The following is a 19,717-nucleotide window of genomic DNA, read 5'->3' as shown; positions in this document are numbered from 1 at the left end:
TCTACAATATCTCTTGTTTGTAACGTTTACTAGAATGGTGAAGCAACCGAAGTTAGTGTCTCGAAATGGGATAGAAGATGTTGTGACAATTTCAAGTCATTTAATTTCATATGAATAAAAAAATACCACAAACACTACCTTCATAGGGAAATTGGAAAACAAACATAATCTAGGCCCAAAATATTTTGTAAATTTTCTGGAATAAAACTTGTAAACAAAAAACACTCTATCAAGGATTCCCCAACTTAATTTATCATAATTTGCAGCTATGGATAGAATAAATACCACAAACACTACCTTCATATGGAAATTGGAAAACAAACATAATCTAGGCCCAAAATATCTTATAAAAATTTTCTGGAATAAAACTTTTAAACAAAATACAAGGATTCACCAACTCAATTTATCATAATTTCCAGCGAAGAGTTTGTTAATTGCCTTATACTGTAGTGCCATACTTCCTACCTTTTTCACTTCACTTTTACACAAAAAAGAGAAAATTTCGCTAGCTTTTAGTTGGAAAGATCTGTGGATTGACAGGTTTCTCTTCAAAATAGAAAAGAAAGGAACACTATCAACTTGTGACAAATTAATGAGCAACACCAAGTGACAAGAGGATACTCCATCACTACTTCTTCTTCTTCTTCTACTTGTTGGTCTATTTGTTGTTCTCCTTCCTCTCCTTCTTCTGCTTCTTCTTCTTCTACTAGTTGGTCTATTTTTTGTTCTTCTTCTTCTTCTTTCTTCTTCTTCTTCTTCTTCTTCTTCTCCTCCTCCTTCTGCTTCTTCTTGACAAGAGGATACTCTTTCAGTACTTCTACTTCATCTTCTTCTTACTCATCTCGACTACTTCTTCTGCTTCTTTTTCTCCACCATCCTCTTCTTCTTCTGTATTTTCCTCCTCCTCCTTTTTCTTCTCCCTGTTGTTCTTCCTATTACCCTTCTTCTTTTCCTCCTCCTCTTTCTTCTTCTTTTCCTCCTCCTCTTTCTTCTTCTTCCTCTTCTTATCCTCCTCCTCCTCCTCCTCCTCCTCCTCCTTCTTCTTCTTCTTCTTCTTTTCCTTTTCCTCCTCCTCCTTCTTCTTCTACTTCTACTTGTTGTTCTTCTTCTTCTCCACTACTTGTTCTGCTTCTTCTTCACCGTCATCCTCTTCTCCTTCTTCTGCTTCTTCTTCACCGTCATCCTCTTCTTCTTCTTCTTCTTCTTCTTCTTCTACTTGTTGTTGTTCTTCTTCTTACTATTTTTCTACCTCGACCTTCTTCTATTCTTTTTCCACGACTCCTTATCCTGTATCAGTCAGTGTCAATCACGCTTTCCAATTTTCACCGAGTTTTCACTCAAAATGAAAAGCACACTTTTCCTCGAAAAACTACTGGAAAAGACGTGGCAATGATTGTTCTCTGTCATAGCTTGTTGCGGGTTTTTTCTCTTTCCTCTTCTTCTTCATCTCCTTCTTTTTCCTCTTCATCTCCTTCTCCTTCTTCTTCTTCTAGTACTACTTCACCTCCATCATCCTCTATATCATATTCTTCCTCTTCTTCTTTTTCCTCTTCATCTTCTTTCACATTCCCGCATCATATTTTTTTCACTTCTCCTTCTTCTTTTCTTCTTCCTCCTTCATCTCTTCTTTCCTTTTTAGATCCTAATGGTTCCATTCCTCCTCATTCTTCTTCTTCTTCTTTCACTCTCCCGCCTCATATTTTTTCACTTCTCCTTCTTCTTCTCTTCTTCCTCCTTCATCTCTTCTTTCTTTTTTAGATCCTAATGGTTCCATTCCTCCTCTTTCTCATTCTTCTTCTTCTTTCACTCTCCCGCAACATCTTTTTTCACTTCTCTTACTTATTCTCATATACTTTCATCTTTCTACCGGTTCATAAAAGCTATCTTAATAGAACATCTATCCTAGAAGATATAGCTCAATTCGAGATGGTCCAATTCATGCTGCTAAAAACTGTCTTGGTTCTCTACACTAAAATCATCAACAAACTCTCGATTGCTGTGGTTTTATTTTTGACTACAAATTGGAGCTTCAGTTGCTCAATATTTAGTTGTACATCTAGTAATTTTGAGGTATTAATATTGATTTACAATTATTCCTAATTTGTTCTTTTCAAAAAGAAATTACAAAGCAAAATAGTCTTTACAAAAAAACACTTCACTTCTATGGGCTACTTTTGTACAAATTAATAAAAACAATATAAAAACTTTTAGTACCCTTTATTATTAAAAACTTTGAGATATTTTAACAATGACTAGGTTATACCATAGGTCATTTGATGACCTAAATGACCTATGGTTGAAACTAGTCTTTGTTAAAAAATTTTAAAGTTGTTAATAATAAAGGGTACTACAAGTTTTTATTGTTATCATTTGATGACCTAAATGACCTATGGTCGAAAATTGCCGTTGTTAAAATATATTAAAGTTGTTTATAATAAAGTCTACTAACTACAAGTTTTTATGATTTTTTTCACTCTTTATAATTATACATTGTGAATTACTTGATTACCTACATAAAGATATGATTGTAAAGTTGATTTTTTTCTTTGTTTTTTAAAAATTAACAAATTAGGTATTATTATTACCTCAAAGTAATTGATATACAATTAATATTGAGCAACTGAAGCACTAATGTGTAGTCAAAAATTAAAGAACAGCAATCAAGAGTTAAATGATGATTTGAGTGGTTCTCTACACTAGGTTATCTATCTAGGATAAAGATATTATATTAATAAAGTAGCGTTACTACTGTACCAGAAAGGTTTGAAGACTACGTAGAAATACTAGTAGTTCTGAGAACAGTAGACCTCGCGCTCAGTAAGTTACATTGACCTGTTGTTATGTTTTCTCAAAAAATAATAAATAATTTATCAATTTAAAATGTCTAGAAAAAATCCTAAATAAATATAGAGCTTTCTGTCCTATATCGTACCGTGACGTGTCGTCCCGGAATGTGAGTGTGAGCGCTGTTATCAGGTCTGGCTGCAACTGTCTACAACGTTGATAGAAAGATACATTATCAAGATGTTCGATGTTTTTGAACGGGTAGTATTATAGTCAACTGTCTACTAACTTTGATGGAAAGATACATTTTCAAGATGTTCGATGTTTTTGAACGGGTAGTAATATAGTACACTAGACAGCTGATTTATGATGAATAATTCTATAGCCTGATTTTTACTCTAATATTGGCGTATAACCATCCTCGTTAAATTGAGAATCTATATATGCAAAATTCCAAGTTAATCAGTTGAATAGTTCAGACGTGATGATGTGTCATTCGTGAATTTCCTATCCCGTACGTGTATAAACCCATTCTTTCCTTCAATATATTATAGAGGAATACCGACAAAAAGCGGTATAACTATACACACATACATCACCATAGGCCAACTTAAGATATCTATGTTAAAAGTAGACAATACACAGGCCTATGTGTATATCTGTTACATCTATACTAAGTAAATGCATACTACAGTATCTCTCTATATCTATGTATCAGCTCTATCAAAGTACCTACTACAGAATTTAAATAATATATATCTGCTCTATCAACATGCTACACTATATTTGTATATCTGCTACAGTAAAACGTAAAGTAAATTCGTATAGCTTTTGTTGGTGGGGAGTCCCTTGCGGGAAGGTCCAACCGCCTGAATATATAATTTAAGCCGTCGATGGGCCTTACGACTGTCATACTTCAGCCGGGACCGACAATTTAACGTGCCCATCCGATAACACGGGAGTGATCTGGTTAAAAAACTTTTGGTCATGAGAGGGTTTGAACCCGGGATCTCTATGCTGCTACGCAAGCACTCTATCCACTAGACCACGGATCACTCCATGTTGATATAAAGGTGCGTACAGTATATCTCAACAGAATCTACAACATGCTACAGAATCTGAAAAACTTTGAAGTCCACAGGTGACATCAGGTCTACAGTGAGGGGTACGTTATAATGACAGTATTTAATCAACATTGATGTTGCTATCATCGTCTATCATTCTACAAAGCAGATGGCATTATCCCTTTCTAGCTCCACAACGTTGCCTGATTGTTTCTAACAATGTAAAATATAATTAATCAACAAAATATTCAATCTCAATATTATGGAAACATATCATTTAATAATTGAAAAATATATTTACTTGACCAATAAAATATAATATTGTCTATTTTTAACAAGAATTAAAAGTTAATATTACATCAATAAACCTGTATCAGCTACCGTCTATAGAAGGTGTTGACAAGGCAGAGAATCGTCAACGCTGTTATCCTATCTTTCTCCATTGCCATTATAACGTGGACCTCACTATTCGTTACTGAGTACTATAGTAAGGTCCACGTTATAATGGCAATGGAGATAGATAGTAGATCAACGTTGCTGATCCTCTGTCTTGTCAATGCCTTCTATAGATGGTAGCTGATACAGGTTCATTGATGTAATATTAACTGTTCATTCTCTACTAAAATAATCAAACATATTTCAATTTCAATTTCAATTTATTAAAAACACACAAAACAAGACAAAACAAAATTACAAAGATTTACGAAACAAATAAAAGCAAAATATTTATCAAGCAAAATATTATATTTTTCAATATTTCCATAATAAATTTCCACAATTAAGATGAAATATTTTGTTGATAAATTATTATTAATTCCACATCGTTGAGAAACGATCTGGCAACAGAGCAAAGCGAGAGAGAGATAGCGCTATAAGCTTTGTTGAATGATAGACAAGGATAGCAATACCATACCTAATCAAAGACAGCCATTATAACGTGGACCTCACTATACGTTACAGTATCACTTTATACACCCGCTCTATCAAACTAGTCCAGCGTCTCTATCTACATATATCTATCTAAGATCTATAGCATTTATATACATCTGCTCTTTCAACGTGCTAGGCTATATATCTGCTCTTTCAATGTGTTACACTAGTCTATATATCTATAGATCTTCTGACAATAATAATTAGTAGTTCACCCACGCGAGCTGTCCATCGAAATAATCAGGATAATTATAATCCTCTCATGTCCCTCCCACACTATTTTCATCACATTCTTCTTTCATCCTCTTCTATTCTTTCATTCTACTGTGTTTCTTCGCCATTAACTTCCTTTTCAGTCTTTACTAAGTTTATTTATACAATCATTTATTTATTTATTCATTGGATACTAAGTGTTTAAATAATGTATGTATTTTATGTCTCCGCTTTCTTCTATCTTCACTTTAATAACAGAACCAACAATACTCTTCCTTATAACACATCAAAAATGTTATAACATCTTGAATCAATATGGATGAATAGTGCACTATATAACAGTAAAATACTCTATGCAGTAAAGTGCATTCATAGGCTCTCCCCCAACTGTCAAAAGCTGGTAATTGATGGTCTAACACCCCAAGTTATGAGGGTGACTTGTCTAACACCTCCCCTATCACTTACTTGATCTAATATTATTAGAGTAATCATGGAGGGGTTACATATTGCAGGAGTAACAATTCTAATCATGAATATGTGGGAACCAGACTAAACTCTGGATCTATAGAAAATCTTGAATTTTCTCAAGAAATTCCTTGAAGAATATACTCAAGAATTTCTAGAAGAAGTTTCTCAAGAATTTCTTGAAGAAATTAATATTAAACGAGAATCCAAATTTATTGCTGTAATTAATTAATAAATTATTAATTCATTAGCATTTCAATAATTGCTATAACTCAGTAGTTTCAATATGTTTCTTGAAGAAGTTTCTAGACATTGCATTGATCTGAACTCCCACATCGCAGTATCAGTGGAAGTGAACGACACAGTGAAAATATGATTTCTATGTGTTCTGATTGGACTGTTCCCACTGAGCCCGGGTTAGCGAGTATGAATTGTCCCATTAAAACTTATGGAAATTATATTCTCTCTTTGTCCGACACTTTACTGTCACAGGTGTGTGGAAATCCAGCTCTCTATAAGTTATATCATTGAGTGAAGATATTTAATTACGGTATATTCTAGATTATTTGTATTTATGGTTATATCAATCTTCAGAGAGGGATTCACTTTCAAATATGTATTTGACACTCCTTATGAATAGCTTCAATGCGTATTAATTTATTGAACAAAACAATAGCCTATAATCATAATATAACTTAATTATGAAATTAGAGGAAAAACTAGGCTGTACTATTACACTTTAATGAGAATCCAAATATTATAGAGATACGCTATGTCCAAGGAGCTGGTAACACTGTACTAGGTATGTTTTTTAGGTGAATTTATAATTAAAATACAAATTTTGCTGGAATTCTCCAAATTTAGCTTATTTAATTTAGAAAAATAAATAACTTAGGTTATAGGGATAAAATATTTTCCATTCCAAATGTATTACTATGACTACCTACGAATAATTTATAGTTACATTGAATGTACGAGAATTATAATTGGAAAACAAAAATATATTTGTTGTTCAATATTCAATACCGTATCTGCAAGCTCTATCCAAACATCAAAAAGCGCTTACATAGTTGGCTACCTAGATCATATTATTACATTATAGTAATGGTAATGAATTACTTGTAAATGTAGCTGATCATAAATAAATAATGTAAGTTGGGGAATTTTTCAATATAAATTATTTTGTACTTCATTTGAAAGGTTGGGAAAAATTGATAAGGCCATATCAATCTGTCGTTTTGATTCATTAAGAATTTATTTAATGAGACAAGTGACAAATCGGTGATACTGAATATAATAGGAAATAAAAGATTATTATTTGGATAAAACACAATATTAATAGAGGGACGTCAGATTAAAAACATTGATAGTCAACATAAAGCCTTTGTTATTTTTAAGATATGATTTGTTGTTTCTCTTATTATGATGATTCAGGGTACTCTATACAAACATACTATTTTCAACTGATAATAACGTAAAAAAAATCATAAAATTTTATTTATCAAAAATAATATTGTGAGCTTTGTTTTGCCAATTTTGTGTGATAAGCTGCTGTAGCCGCAGCTTTACATTGAATAAGGTTAGGTGTCAATATTATTTCTTGTCACTTACAGGCTTTAAGGGAATTAACGATATCAATTTTTATCTTAAAACTAATAAGTATATAATTCAAATTATGAATATCACTCACCCTGAGTTATTTAGAGCCAGCAAATCCAGATGAATAACTTTTTGCGAGCAATCGATATAGATCAAGGCCTAGGTTAAAAAACTCTACAAGGTTGTACGCTAAAGCTTTCTTTGGTTGTTTGCTAATATTAAAGACACTGTATGGCACTGAATTGTATAACAAAAGGCACAAATTAACGTATAAAATGTCTAATTCAAAGAGCTAAACATCACAATTTGTTCTACATCGCGATAAATCCGACCGAAACTTAGAAGCAGCAGAAAGATGAAGACAGAAATAATTGCAGGCTATTTTCTGTGTATGACAATGCTGCCAACCCAACAGACACGAATGCCCCTCGGAAGAACAGCTCACGAATTTTATGAGAAGTATTAAAACTTGATTAAATATAATATCATTAGTTTACTCATAAAACCAGCTTTTCAACTTCTGAAAGATCAAATAACTTATTTTGAAAAAGTTGTGAATAATTTAGATACACTGTCATTGTTGCCGGAGAAATTGCAGCCCTGAAAAATGTCAACCATTACTTAAGAGCGCTCAATTCAAATATGATACGGATGCGGCAAGTGTGTGTCTCTTTCTGTTAGCAGATAACTTTTAATTGAAATAGAATATGTGAGTTTAATTATTATAGAGAATGACTATTACTCTCTTTATATTTTTTTATATAAACACACTCATGTCATTATCAATTGCCAAATGAATTTTTTACACTTACAAATGTCATGAGTTCTGAAAACTAGGAAGTTTGTTGTGTTTATTTAAAAAAATTAAGAGGTTACAAAAGTAATTTTGTGTAATGATAGAGCTCTTATATTCTATTAGAATTGAAAGCTATCTGCAAATACAATAAAACACAAACAATAAGATACAATAAAACAATCATGTAGCCATATTAAAATTATTTATTGGAGAATATTATTTGAGTAGGTAGGTAATATTTGAGAACGTGATGAATATTATGTATGCTCCTCTCTAAATGATGAGTCAATATTCTCCCAGTATTCTATTTGAGTACAAGTTTCACATTTTTTTTCAAAAAATTATAAGAAAGGCTTCTATGCTGGACATCCAGATTAATCTTGCAAAAACTGATATAATTTTAATTTTTAATAAAATTTGTAGAATTGATGGTGATGTTGTCAAATCTCTCCATAATAATAAAAACAAGGATACTGTCAAATTTCACCAAAAAAGTTTCACTCATTGGTTTTAGTGAAATTTGACAATATCATAAAAAAAATATTATAAAAAAGTTTCACTCATTGTTTTTAGTGAAATTTGACAATATCCTTGTTTTTTATAATAATTACGATGTAATTTTTGTAGAGAAAGTTGAATATATTTATTTATTCACAATAGAAGCAACTGGAAAACCCTTCCATGTGCTCCCTTAACATAAAAATGAAACAAATAGACTGCAAATCATATCCAAAACAAAATTCAGCATAAAAGTAACGTTAGAAAAGTACCTAGCATACTTGGAAAAAGTTTTAATTAATATTAAGAAGTTCTGACTTAAAGTCAGAATAGCTTGACTTTGAAGAATTTACAAATAAGAGTAGGTAGTGAGAGTGTGCAGATGGAAATACATTGGAAGATGCATTTGTTCAAATTCTAATTAAGAAATAACTATTATTAAACGAAAATCCCAATCAAATGCTTTAAATCTCCCCAAAGACTTCTTCTACTGCAAATATTGACAACAGGGTAAACAGCTAGATGGAAATTCGATAAGAGTGCTTCATATATTATTGGAGTAATTTTTTATACTTTAAAAATACTTGTGATAATGCATCCTTTTCTCCAACCTTCAATAGCCCACTCACACAATCTAGAATTTTTAATGAATATTTTACACATCTCAAGTACGGTACCATACTGTAATGTTCAACACTAGAATATTGTCTAAAAAAATCACGAATTTATTAGAAAGTTACAAACATTTTTCAATACCTATGGTGTCATCTTCAGTGTGTTGAAACACGTTTGTATTTTTTAAATAAATTTGTGATATTTCTAGACAATATTTTTGAGTTCTATTATGTATAAATATCACAATATCTCACCAAAAACAGTATATGAAGTCCAATTAATTAATTAATAAATTTATTAATTTGTTTAATTATGTATCCAATTTATTCAATATTGTCTCAATTCTCCATAATCTAACACTTATGCCAAGTGATCACTTTGCTGACAACAGGATCGAAACCGTTTTCAATGAGTGCTGAAGTCATTCGCAGTCTCAAAATGGGTGAAAGCGTCCTGCTTCTAGTCACGGCAGCGGTCCACAGGTGTACCAACCTGCCCATATGCAGGCCACAATGTGTCACAATAATATGACTGCTTGGGTGATAGTCGAAAACTGTTGCTTTCAGTTCACCTGGAACAGAAAAGTGTTATAAAATATGGTGAAAAGCTCTTGAAAATATAGAAGAACTACAGATGGATAGACTTCAATTAGAAGTTGCATTTGTTCGAATGCTAATATTAATGAAGAATTATTATTAAACGAAATTCCAATTAAATGCTGATAATCGCCCCGAAGACTTCTGCTACTGCAAATATTGACAACAGGGTAAGCAACTAGATGGAAAATCGATGAGCGCTATACAAAAAATATTTGTCTGCCCGGTAACAATGAAGAATATTCATTGAAGATGTATATTCATAGAATAACAATTAAGAATAATTATGTTTACAGATGGAATTAAATAGAGAATGCATTTATTCAAATGCTAATTAATATATAATTATTATTCAACAAAAATCCTAAATAAATGCTGTAAATCACCCCAAAAATTATAATTTTTGGATAGTAGTTCTCATCGAATTTCCATCTAGCTGTTAACCCTGTTGTCAATGTCTGCAGTAGCAGAAGTCTTCGGGGTGATTTACAGCAATTATTTAGGATTTTCGTTAAATAATAATAATTAAATATACTTCACTACTTCTTACCCATGCCATAGAATTGAACAATCTATGAGCAGATAAAAAAATAAGAGTTCTTTTCCTAAGAATAAGAGTTCTGTGTTCTTTCCCTCGGTGCTATATGGAGCAATGTATAAGTTTTATCTGCTTTATGTATGATGAATCGTTTTTAATTATTGTGTATGGAAGCAATTTTTGGGAGAGATCCTGTTTGCTTCCATTGTTTCCATTAATAAATATGTTGAAAAATTGTTTTGACAATCAAGAACCTGATAGAGCAATGAACTTTCTATCGAGAGAGTAGATGAAGGTATCAAGGTGTATGCTGGAAATGGGGTTTAGTGGATTCAAACGCGCCTGGAATTGACAAAACTCTGTGAACATACAACATTTTGAGATTTATAGAAGAGTCAGGGAAAAATAAATAAATAAATTCGTATGGCATATGTTGGTGGGGAGTCCCTTGCAGGATGATCCCACCCCCTGAATATATAATTTGAGCTGTCAATGGGTCTTACGACTGTCATACTGTCCTGAGAGTCAGGAAAAATATCATTGAGTCTAGAAATATTAAATGTTAACTCATTATTTTGTCTGAACTTTTAATTTATCAAGTATTCTAGTACAAATTCATTTTGGATATTTTTCTCATTCCAGAAAGTATCTTTACTGCATTGTTCAACTATCTTAATCTAGTGTGGAAAATTAAAAGTGAAAAACCAAGGTTGAACTGTCAACTTCAAGGAATCCAAGGTGACATTCCAAGGCACATTATTCACTGATAATATGACATCAATTCATAACATGAATAAAGTATAATAATGGAATTTATCGCAAGTTTCAATCATTGATGAAATAGGAAATTTTATTTTCCACAAGAAAGGTCCTATGAAAAATCTTGATTGGATTCATACTTCAAAATCTATTGAGACTAGATCAACTATCAAAATTTAAGATGTGAATGGTACCGTTTAAAAGCTTATCACTCATCTATAATACAAGGAAAATGAATTTTGATATATGGATTGTATGAGAAATTATGTTTTACACAAAAAAGGTATATATAAAATTCTGATTAGATGGACGCTTCGAAAGTTATAAGCAAAAAACTAGAGCAGCTACATAGTTTGCTCGCAGCCTAATACTTTTTTGAGAATCTTGAGATGAATAGCCTACTCTCTTGACGGCTGAATTCAAGATTGGAACGCCCTCACCATCTAGCGGCAGAAACTAGAACAATATATGACATCCATTCAGTTTTCATCTAATATCGGCCTTATACTCAATTTTATCGAAAACAAACAGAAGACATAATTTGTAGAGAATAAAACGGCCTACAAATTATGTCATATAACATTCTCTCATATTTTCCAATTAAGAGTCATAAAATCAAAAGAAATGTAGATTACACATTTCAGTTACTTTTTATTTCAATTTGCTTGGTTGTTTCATTCCATACGGCACACCTTTTGCTCCACCAATGTATGTTTCGGGATACATGAATTCCCTGTGGCTTGCTAAGTGAGCCTTGCTAAGTGAGTTTAGAGCTATCTGCTTTGTTGAATGATAGACAAGGGTAGCAACACCAATGCTAATCAAATACTGCGATCATATCATGGACCTCTACATTTAAAACTCTATATTTAGGGATGTATGCCTAATAATAATAATAAGCTTATGCTTTATGGGCCAGCATAATGTAAGCTTCTAGTTTGAACAGCATTGGATCAGTTTTATTCATTGTATTTGTGGTAGCTTTGTTAATCGTCATGCAATCATTATAATAAATTCAATGATTTTAACTCAATTTCAATTTTAAAATAATTTTTTGATTTAAACCTGGATTAAGTTGAACTTGGATTTAACTCAAATTGAACTAGTACAGCCTATAACGAGGTCCACGTTATAATGGCAACGACATATCGGCAACGCTGCTTTCCTATCTTTCGTAACTGTCATTATGATAAGGACCTCACCACAGGTAAGAATAAAGTTATCTGCTTTGTCGAATGATAAACGAGGATAGCAACACCAATGTTAATCAAATACTGCCATTGTAACGTGGACCTCACTATAGGAAGATGATACTAAGATGATACTAAGACTAGTAGTTCTGTAAACAGTAGACCTTCATCCTGACTTTAAAAAAACATCTTTTGGAACAAATGACTGAAACTGTCCGGCCCTAGAACGATCACATGACAACCATCCCCCACCCATCCCACAAATACAAACCCTTTAAACCTGTTATAGAACGAATTGTATATATATATATTATATAAACTCATGTTATTTCAATTATCCACTGCATACTGCTGTATATTACTGAAAGTTGATTACTCTGATCTACTTTCAGCCTACTTCATTTTATTAATCAATTATTTTGATCTTATCTACCTATATAATTATTTTACTTTATAAATTTTCTGTTTTTTTTCTCTCAAATATTCATATTGATTAAAACTTTCACAATATTTCCATTAATAAATAAATCCTTAGTTTAAATAATGAAATTAACGTTTTGGTAGAGAGTTAGTGGGGAGGATATTTTTAATATTCTTTCCAAAGAATGGACATTGATATGTCCAAACCTCCGCCAATTTATGTAGATGCATAACAATATAATTATTATCTATAGTTATTATATTACAAATTGCTTCTTCATATCATATACAGTTCAACAATTATTTTCTTAGTCTATATCATGTAAATTCATCTATAATTTTGCTGTATTGTAAGCTATTGTATATAAGTGTATAAGACAGTATATATTGTAATCTACATAAATAAAGTACTCAATCAATCAATCAATCAACCTCACGCAGTATTCTCATCCACAAGTAGCCTACCAGATGTCAACTGTTAACAAACTCACTTCACGTTTGAATTTGTATTCCATATGATATAATATTCATCCAGTTCCGTGATGATCTTTCTACCTGATGAAAATTAATTTTTTAGAATCAAAAATATTATAATTTCTCCAGCATTATTTAGTTCATTTGTTCATTTTTATTCACCTATTAGATTAGTTTTTCGAATGTGAGAATATTGATACCGATGGGCACGCATAATAATACCATGACTGCGAAACAAAATATTGAAACCAAATCTTAAAGCTGCGTTTAGATCAAATTTATTGAAAAAATGTTAATAACTCAATCCTTTAAGATTATATTAGATTGAACATAACTTATCATACACATGATGAACATATGTGTTTGTCAACTTCCGTTCAATCTAATAGAATCTATAAGGATTAAGTTATAACCATTTTGTTAATAACTTTGGTGTAAACCCAGCTTAAAGACGCATACCTCTTTAATGTCTTTGATTGAAACTATAGACCTTATACAAATACAGCAATAGAATCACTTGTCAGCTGATTTATGATGAACAATTCTAAAGTCTGATTTTTACTCTAATATTGGCGTATGAAGGAGGCTCCTTTTTCCTTTTATATTATCCTTGAAATACAAAATTTCCAAAAACATTGTATATACGTCGACGCGCAATTTAAAAAGGAACATACCTGTCAAATTTCATGAAAATTTATTACCGCGTTTCGCCATAAATGCGCAACATGTAAATATATAAACATATAAAAATTAAGAGAAATGCCAAACCGTCGACTTGAATCTTAGACCTCACTTCGTTCGGTCAATGATACTAAGATGATACGAAGATGATACGAAGATGATACTAATATGATATGAAGATGATACGAAGATGATACTAAGATGATACGAAGATGATACTAAGATGATACGAGGATGATAGACAAGGATATCAACACCAATGTTAATCAAATACTGCCATTATAACGTGGACCTCACTTTAGGAAGATGATACAAAGATGATAAAGAGATGATACAAAGATTATAGACAAGGATGGCAACACCAATGTTACTCAAATACTGCCATTACAACGTGGACCTCACTTTAGGAAGATGATACGAAGATGATAAAGAGATGATACAAAGATTATAGACAAGGATATCAACACCAATGTTAATCAAATACTGCCATTACAACGTGCACCTCACAATAGCAAGATGATACAGTGATTATACGAAGATGATACAAGAATAACAACACCGATGTAAATGGAATACTGCCTCACTATACTGTTGGATGAGTTTAGCTACCGCGTAGATGTTTGCCGTTCAGCAGCAGGAGGCCACATTCAACACTTGTAAGGTATTAAAAAATACTTTGAAACTTTCTCTTCCCATTGGTATAAAGGTTGTCCATTTTGCATCTTTACTTTAATAAATATTCACCCTGCAAAAGCATTTGATTAGAGCCGCTCTAAAACGGCCTAGACTGTATCCTAGCAGGAATTTGTTTGTTGAATTTGGGGTTCCAACGCTACGACAGGTCTTTGTAGGGAAAATCATTACACATGCCAATATAAATAAGCAGCATCTTACTTTGAATACACATTTACACAACCTTCGTCCGTCTGTACTCAATCCTTATACTCGAAACTTTACAAGATTAACTATAAATAAACATCAATCCACATACTTCATGGAATACTTTGCTAATATAGTCCCATATCACTGTATAAACAATAGACTTACAAGAAAACTAAGTAGTGAAATAGAAGAGTGGGTAAAAGCTAGAGTTTATTTCAGGATAAGTGTATGAAATTATAGATAATTTTGTAATAACTTAAGAACATAGTGTTTAATCCGTCTGTTATAGTACGTTTTTCTTGATTCGGTACGATGGGTATTATAGTATATATCCACTTTTAGTCTTGATTAATATTATAATATTTGTATTTTTCAATCGCACTCACTGCTGGCGAACAAGTTCCACTTATGCCAGTAGTGCCTTTTTATTTAAATTTATTTACTTATAATATTGTTAGTTTTATTATTGTACTGTATACTTCTAAAATGTTGTACTTTAAAATTATTTGGCAAATACCAACTTTTGAAAATGGGTCTATCATTTAGAAAGACCCTATAATACAGACCTCTCTGCTTTTGATACACATACCTTTAAAGATGATACGAGGATGATAGACAAGGATATCAACACCAATGTTGATCAAATACTGCCATTATAACGTGGACCGCACTATATTACAGAGTTGTCAGCTTTTCATACACGTACCTCCAAGAGGCGTATGGACTTTCCATATGCCATTTTGGTCGACAGTCGTCGGGAACTCCAGGATCGCACTGGGCTCATTGAAGAGGTCCTCCGATTGGACAGTCCACATCTGGCGGATGAGTGAGGAGTTGAGTCGGCTGATTTCTCCAGTCACACACATTTCCGTCTCAACGAAGTCTTCGTGTGCTGAATCGAGAACTAGCAGTGAGAGGTGCCAGGTGCCCAATAACTGTGGAGGAAATTCAAATTTTCAACTCAAAATAAGAGGATATCAATCAATTAATAGAGGCTGAATATCGACTTGGTGATATTATGAGTTACAAGTATGATACTAGTTATGTTACTAGTTAATTTATAGTTATATTATGAGTTACACCCATTTTGGAGTTACAAGCTATTTATCGAGATTGATTTTATTTTCGAGAGATTGAGTTTTTTAATCAAATATAACTAAAGACTTGAAATAAGGCAGAGGCTTAAGACTATAGTGAGGTGCACGTTATAATGGAAGTGGAGAAAGATAGCAGAACAACGTTGCTGATCCTCTGTCTTGCCAATGCCTTCTATAGACGACAGCTGATACAGGTTTATTGATGTAAAATTAACTGTTCATTCTCATTCAAAATAATCAATTTTATTTCATTCAGCAAGAAATTATATTTTTCAATAATTTCATAATGGATTTTCATAACATTAACATGGATGATATGCCATATTTTTATCTCTTTCCTGTATAGGGCTACTTGTAATATAAATATAAAAAAAATAAAAATCTCAGTACCCTTTTTTTGAAATATTTTATCACAACATGTTTCGGACATTTATGTCATTTTCAAGTGATATGTATAGTGATACTTCATATCACTTGAAAATGGCATAAATGTCCGAAACATGTTGTGATAAAATATTTCAAAAAAAAGGGTACAAAGATTTTTATTTTCTTTATATTCACATTAAAATGGAATATTTTGTTTATTAATATAATTATTATTAATTGAATATAATTATTTATTAATTTTACATTGTTGAAAGGCGATCTGGCAACAGAGCAAAGCGAGAAAGAAATAGCGCTATCCGTTTTGTTGAATGATAGACAAGGATAGCAATACCATTCAGAAAAGGGAATCAAACACTGCCATTATAACGTGGACCTCACTAGAGCAAGTTTTAAAGTGATATACAGTGATATTACCAATTGCCGTTTGCACAGTGAAAGCTTAAACTAAGATGAATCAGCTGATGGTTTTATCTGAAAGTGAATCTTATTTTAGCAAACAGATCTTGTCATTGATTCGATTTAGTTTAAGCAGGAATTCCGTTTAAATATGAAGAAAATAAAAATCTCAGTACCCTTTTTTTTAAATATTTTATCACAACATGTTTCGGTCATTCATTAGGGTACTGAGATTTTTATTTTCTTTATATTTATATTACAAGTAGCCCTATACAGAAAAGAGATAGATTCCGTTTAAACTATGCAAACAGCCCTACAAAGTAAAATGATACAGCTCTAGTCCAAGGCCCGGTTACACAACAGCACAACAGCCGGTTAAATTTTAACCGTGATTAATTTCACGAGAACCAATCAGAGAAGCCGTCTTTATAAAACGCCTTCTCAGATTGGTTCTCGTGGAATTAATCACGGTTAAAATTTAACCGGCTGTTGTGCAACCGACACTGAGGCACCAGTTGATTAGTTTCAGAGTTTCAGTTCAAATTGGACTGTTTATAAGACCTTCAAATTCATGTCACACATGTTCATCGAATTTGGAGGAAAATATAAAAACTGGATAATATTTTTAAGGAAAAGACTCACCTTATCAACATCGATATTCTTCTGAGGCTGTACTTCAGGACACGGCTTCATTGCTTCAGATTCAATATAAAAACACGATGAAACTCTCACGTAATTAACAATTATTACAGAAACAACAATAAAATCAATCCACATTTTCGAACAAATAAAATCCATAACGTACTTCAAAAAATGGTAGATGAATTTACTAACTATGCTTCTTCCACCGAAAGTAATATAATGTGAGACTACAGTTCAAAAAAGGTTCAAGTCAGACGTTCTGAGTCATCTTCTGAATAAAAAAACGTAAATATAAGTTAGTAACTCTCAAACAATCCGCAAATATTTGGAATAATTAAAAAAATTGCAAAGTTGATTCTCTTTTTTAATACTGATAATTGAGTTGTAAATCGTAGTTCCTACCTGAAATAACAACTCATTGTTCAATTTAATCAACTAATACCTGCTAAACTCTATAATTATCAGGAAAAGTTTGAAATTTGAACTATAACTCATCTAAAAAGCTCTCAAGAAACGTACGTCTCAGTAGAACTGCCGATGCATGTTCTAACAACAAGTAATTTCTGGTACAACTGGAAACAGTTATTGTAGATTAATTTGGAGAGGAGATAATAATTTGAATACTCGTGTTGTCAGTATTGTTTAAATAGGAATCATTGATATGTTTCCATAAGAAATGCTGACAGTTTGAAGTGAATTTTACAACGAGAGTGAAATGAAGAGTGCAATGAACCAATCTTTTTTGACACAGTTTTGGTTGAAAAATAGTCACAACTCCATTTCCTGGCTGAGATAAATCCTGCAAATTTTATCAGTGAACTAGGATATGGACGCGGGATAATGTTTATTTTATGAAGGAACTGTGTCATAATGTGGGATACCCTAATATTTGAGAGCCTATAATAGCCTAATACATTTCAGACGTAGGTTTTCATTCATAATGATTGACTTCCTTCTCCACCTCCTCTTCCTACTTCCTCCTCCTTCTCCTACTTCTTCTTCTTCTTCTTCACATTCTCCTCTTCCTCCTCCTCCTTCTAATTAATGTAATTAATTCAATTATTAATGAAATTAACGTTTTGATAGAGAGTTAGTGGGGAGGATATTTTTAATATTCTTTTCCGAAGAATGGTCATTGATATGTCCAAAGCTCCGCCAATTTATGTGGATTATCTATAGTTATTATGTTACAAATTGCTTTTTCATATCATATACAGTTCAATAATTATTTTCTTAGTCTATATTATGTAAATTCATCTATAATTTTGCTGTTTTTAAGCTATTGTATATAAGTGTATAAGCCAGTATATATTGTAATCTAGCCTACATAAATAAAGTACTCAATCAATTCTCCTTTCTTTCATCTCCTTCTCCACCACCGCCTCCTCCTCCTCCTCCTACTCTTCCTCCTCCTCCTCCTCCTCCTCCTCCTCCTCCTCCTACTTTTTTAATAACTGTTTCAAACTTTTTCAATAATATTGATGTACCGTATTAAGAAACACCACAATCTGTATCTGAGAAGTTCTATGAATTATTTGGAAATCAAAAGAAGTAAGTCTACCATAGAAAGAGAGAAGGATTAAAAGCTATAGAGAATGAACAATTATTCAATATTGGAATAAAAAGATTTTACTTCTTGATCAAATTCTCTTTTGGTGTCTTTTACAATATTCTTCAATTATTTCTGAATCATTGTCTATTCTTCTATAAATATTGTGTCCAATTTCCAATCAATTTGAGAAGTTTTTGAGCAGATTGAAGTAGGAATATGACGCTTGAACCACCTGTAAAAATGAAGAACAAGATCTCAGAGACCCTTCCAATGAATGCTTAAATAAATTATTCAAAGTTACTTTCAAACCAACTCCCAGAAAATTTACAGATTACTTCCGAATAGAGGTAAAAATAGTTAGTGTAGGGAAAACTCCTGGTTCTTGTAAAGGTTACAGGTATTGGTTTGCCTAACTAACATACTACTTGGGAACACAATAAGCTTCGGTTGACGTGTGGGGTTTTTGAATCTTTGGATCCTTGAATCCATCCCTTCAAAAACGAAAAACAATAAACACGCAAATATTGACAACAGGGTAAGCAGCTAGATGAAAATTCGATGAGCGCTACTATACAAATATTATTTGTCAGCCCGGGAATAGTAGTGCTCATCGAATTGCCATCTACCTGCTTAATCAGTTGTCAATATTTGAGTGTTTATCGTTTTTTTTTTGTTTTTGAAGGGACGGATTCAAGGATCCAAAGATTCAAAGAACCCTACACGTCTATTTGCAGTAGCATAAGTCTTCGGGATGATTTACAGCATTTAATTTGGATTTTTCTTTAATAATTATTATTCATTAATTAGCATTCGAACAAATGCAACTTCTAATCCATTTCCATGTATAGATTTGGATTATTGACCGAGCGAAGTGAGGTCTAAGATTCAAGTCGACGGTTTGGCATTTCTCTTAATGTTTAAATGTTTATATGTTTTTATGCTGCGAATTTACGGCGAAACGCGGTAATAGATTTTCATGAAATTTGACAGGTATGTTCCTTTTTTAATTGCGCGTCGACGTATATACAAGGTTTTTGGAAATTTTGCATTTCAAGGATAATATAGAAGGAAAAAGGAGCCTCCTTCATACGCCAATATTAGAGTAAAAATCAGACTGTAGAATTATTCATAAATCAGCT

At 32.1% G+C, this 19,717-nt stretch overlaps 3 protein-coding genes across 9 annotated transcripts in view; all 3 read right to left on the bottom strand.

Moving 5' to 3' along the window:
- Positions 1-7,785, bottom strand: part of LOC111055503 — a 160,531-nt gene extending 152,746 nt beyond the window's left edge. For 5 of the 7 annotated variants that reach the window (XM_039439726.1, XM_039439725.1, XM_039439731.1 and 2 more), the window contains exon 1: positions 7,147-7,781. The gene's annotated coding sequence lies outside the window, so the exon portion shown is untranslated. Of the gene's footprint in view, positions 1-7,146 lie in introns of all 7 variants that reach the window. The other 2 variants (XM_039439730.1, XM_039439728.1) reach the window with 2 other exon arrangements.
- Positions 7,786-8,416: 631 nt separating this feature from the next.
- On the bottom strand, positions 8,417-17,599 carry LOC111055502. The gene is made up of 3 exons (XM_022342718.2): positions 17,027-17,599; positions 15,211-15,439; positions 8,417-9,535 (listed from the first exon to the last, which is right to left on the bottom strand). The coding sequence occupies exons 1-3, from the start codon at positions 17,180-17,182 to the stop codon at positions 9,318-9,320; spliced, it is 603 nt and encodes a 200-aa protein (XP_022198410.2). The 5' UTR covers positions 17,183-17,599; the 3' UTR covers positions 8,417-9,317.
- Positions 17,600-18,627: 1,028 nt separating this feature from the next.
- LOC120354002 overlaps positions 18,628-19,717 on the bottom strand; it is an 8,343-nt gene continuing 7,253 nt past the window's right edge. The window contains exon 5 of the mRNA XM_039439724.1: positions 18,628-18,810. Coding sequence (XP_039295658.1) covers positions 18,757-18,810 — 54 coding nt within the window. The 3' untranslated portion in view covers positions 18,628-18,756. The remainder of the gene's footprint in view (positions 18,811-19,717) is intronic.

This window comes from Nilaparvata lugens, chromosome 13, assembly GCF_014356525.2.
Source record: "Nilaparvata lugens isolate BPH chromosome 13, ASM1435652v1, whole genome shotgun sequence".
In the NCBI taxonomy this organism is placed as follows: Eukaryota; Metazoa; Arthropoda; class Insecta; order Hemiptera; family Delphacidae; genus Nilaparvata; species Nilaparvata lugens.
Note: the sequence above shows the minus strand (reverse complement) of the source record. Positions and strands in the feature narration are given on the sequence as shown.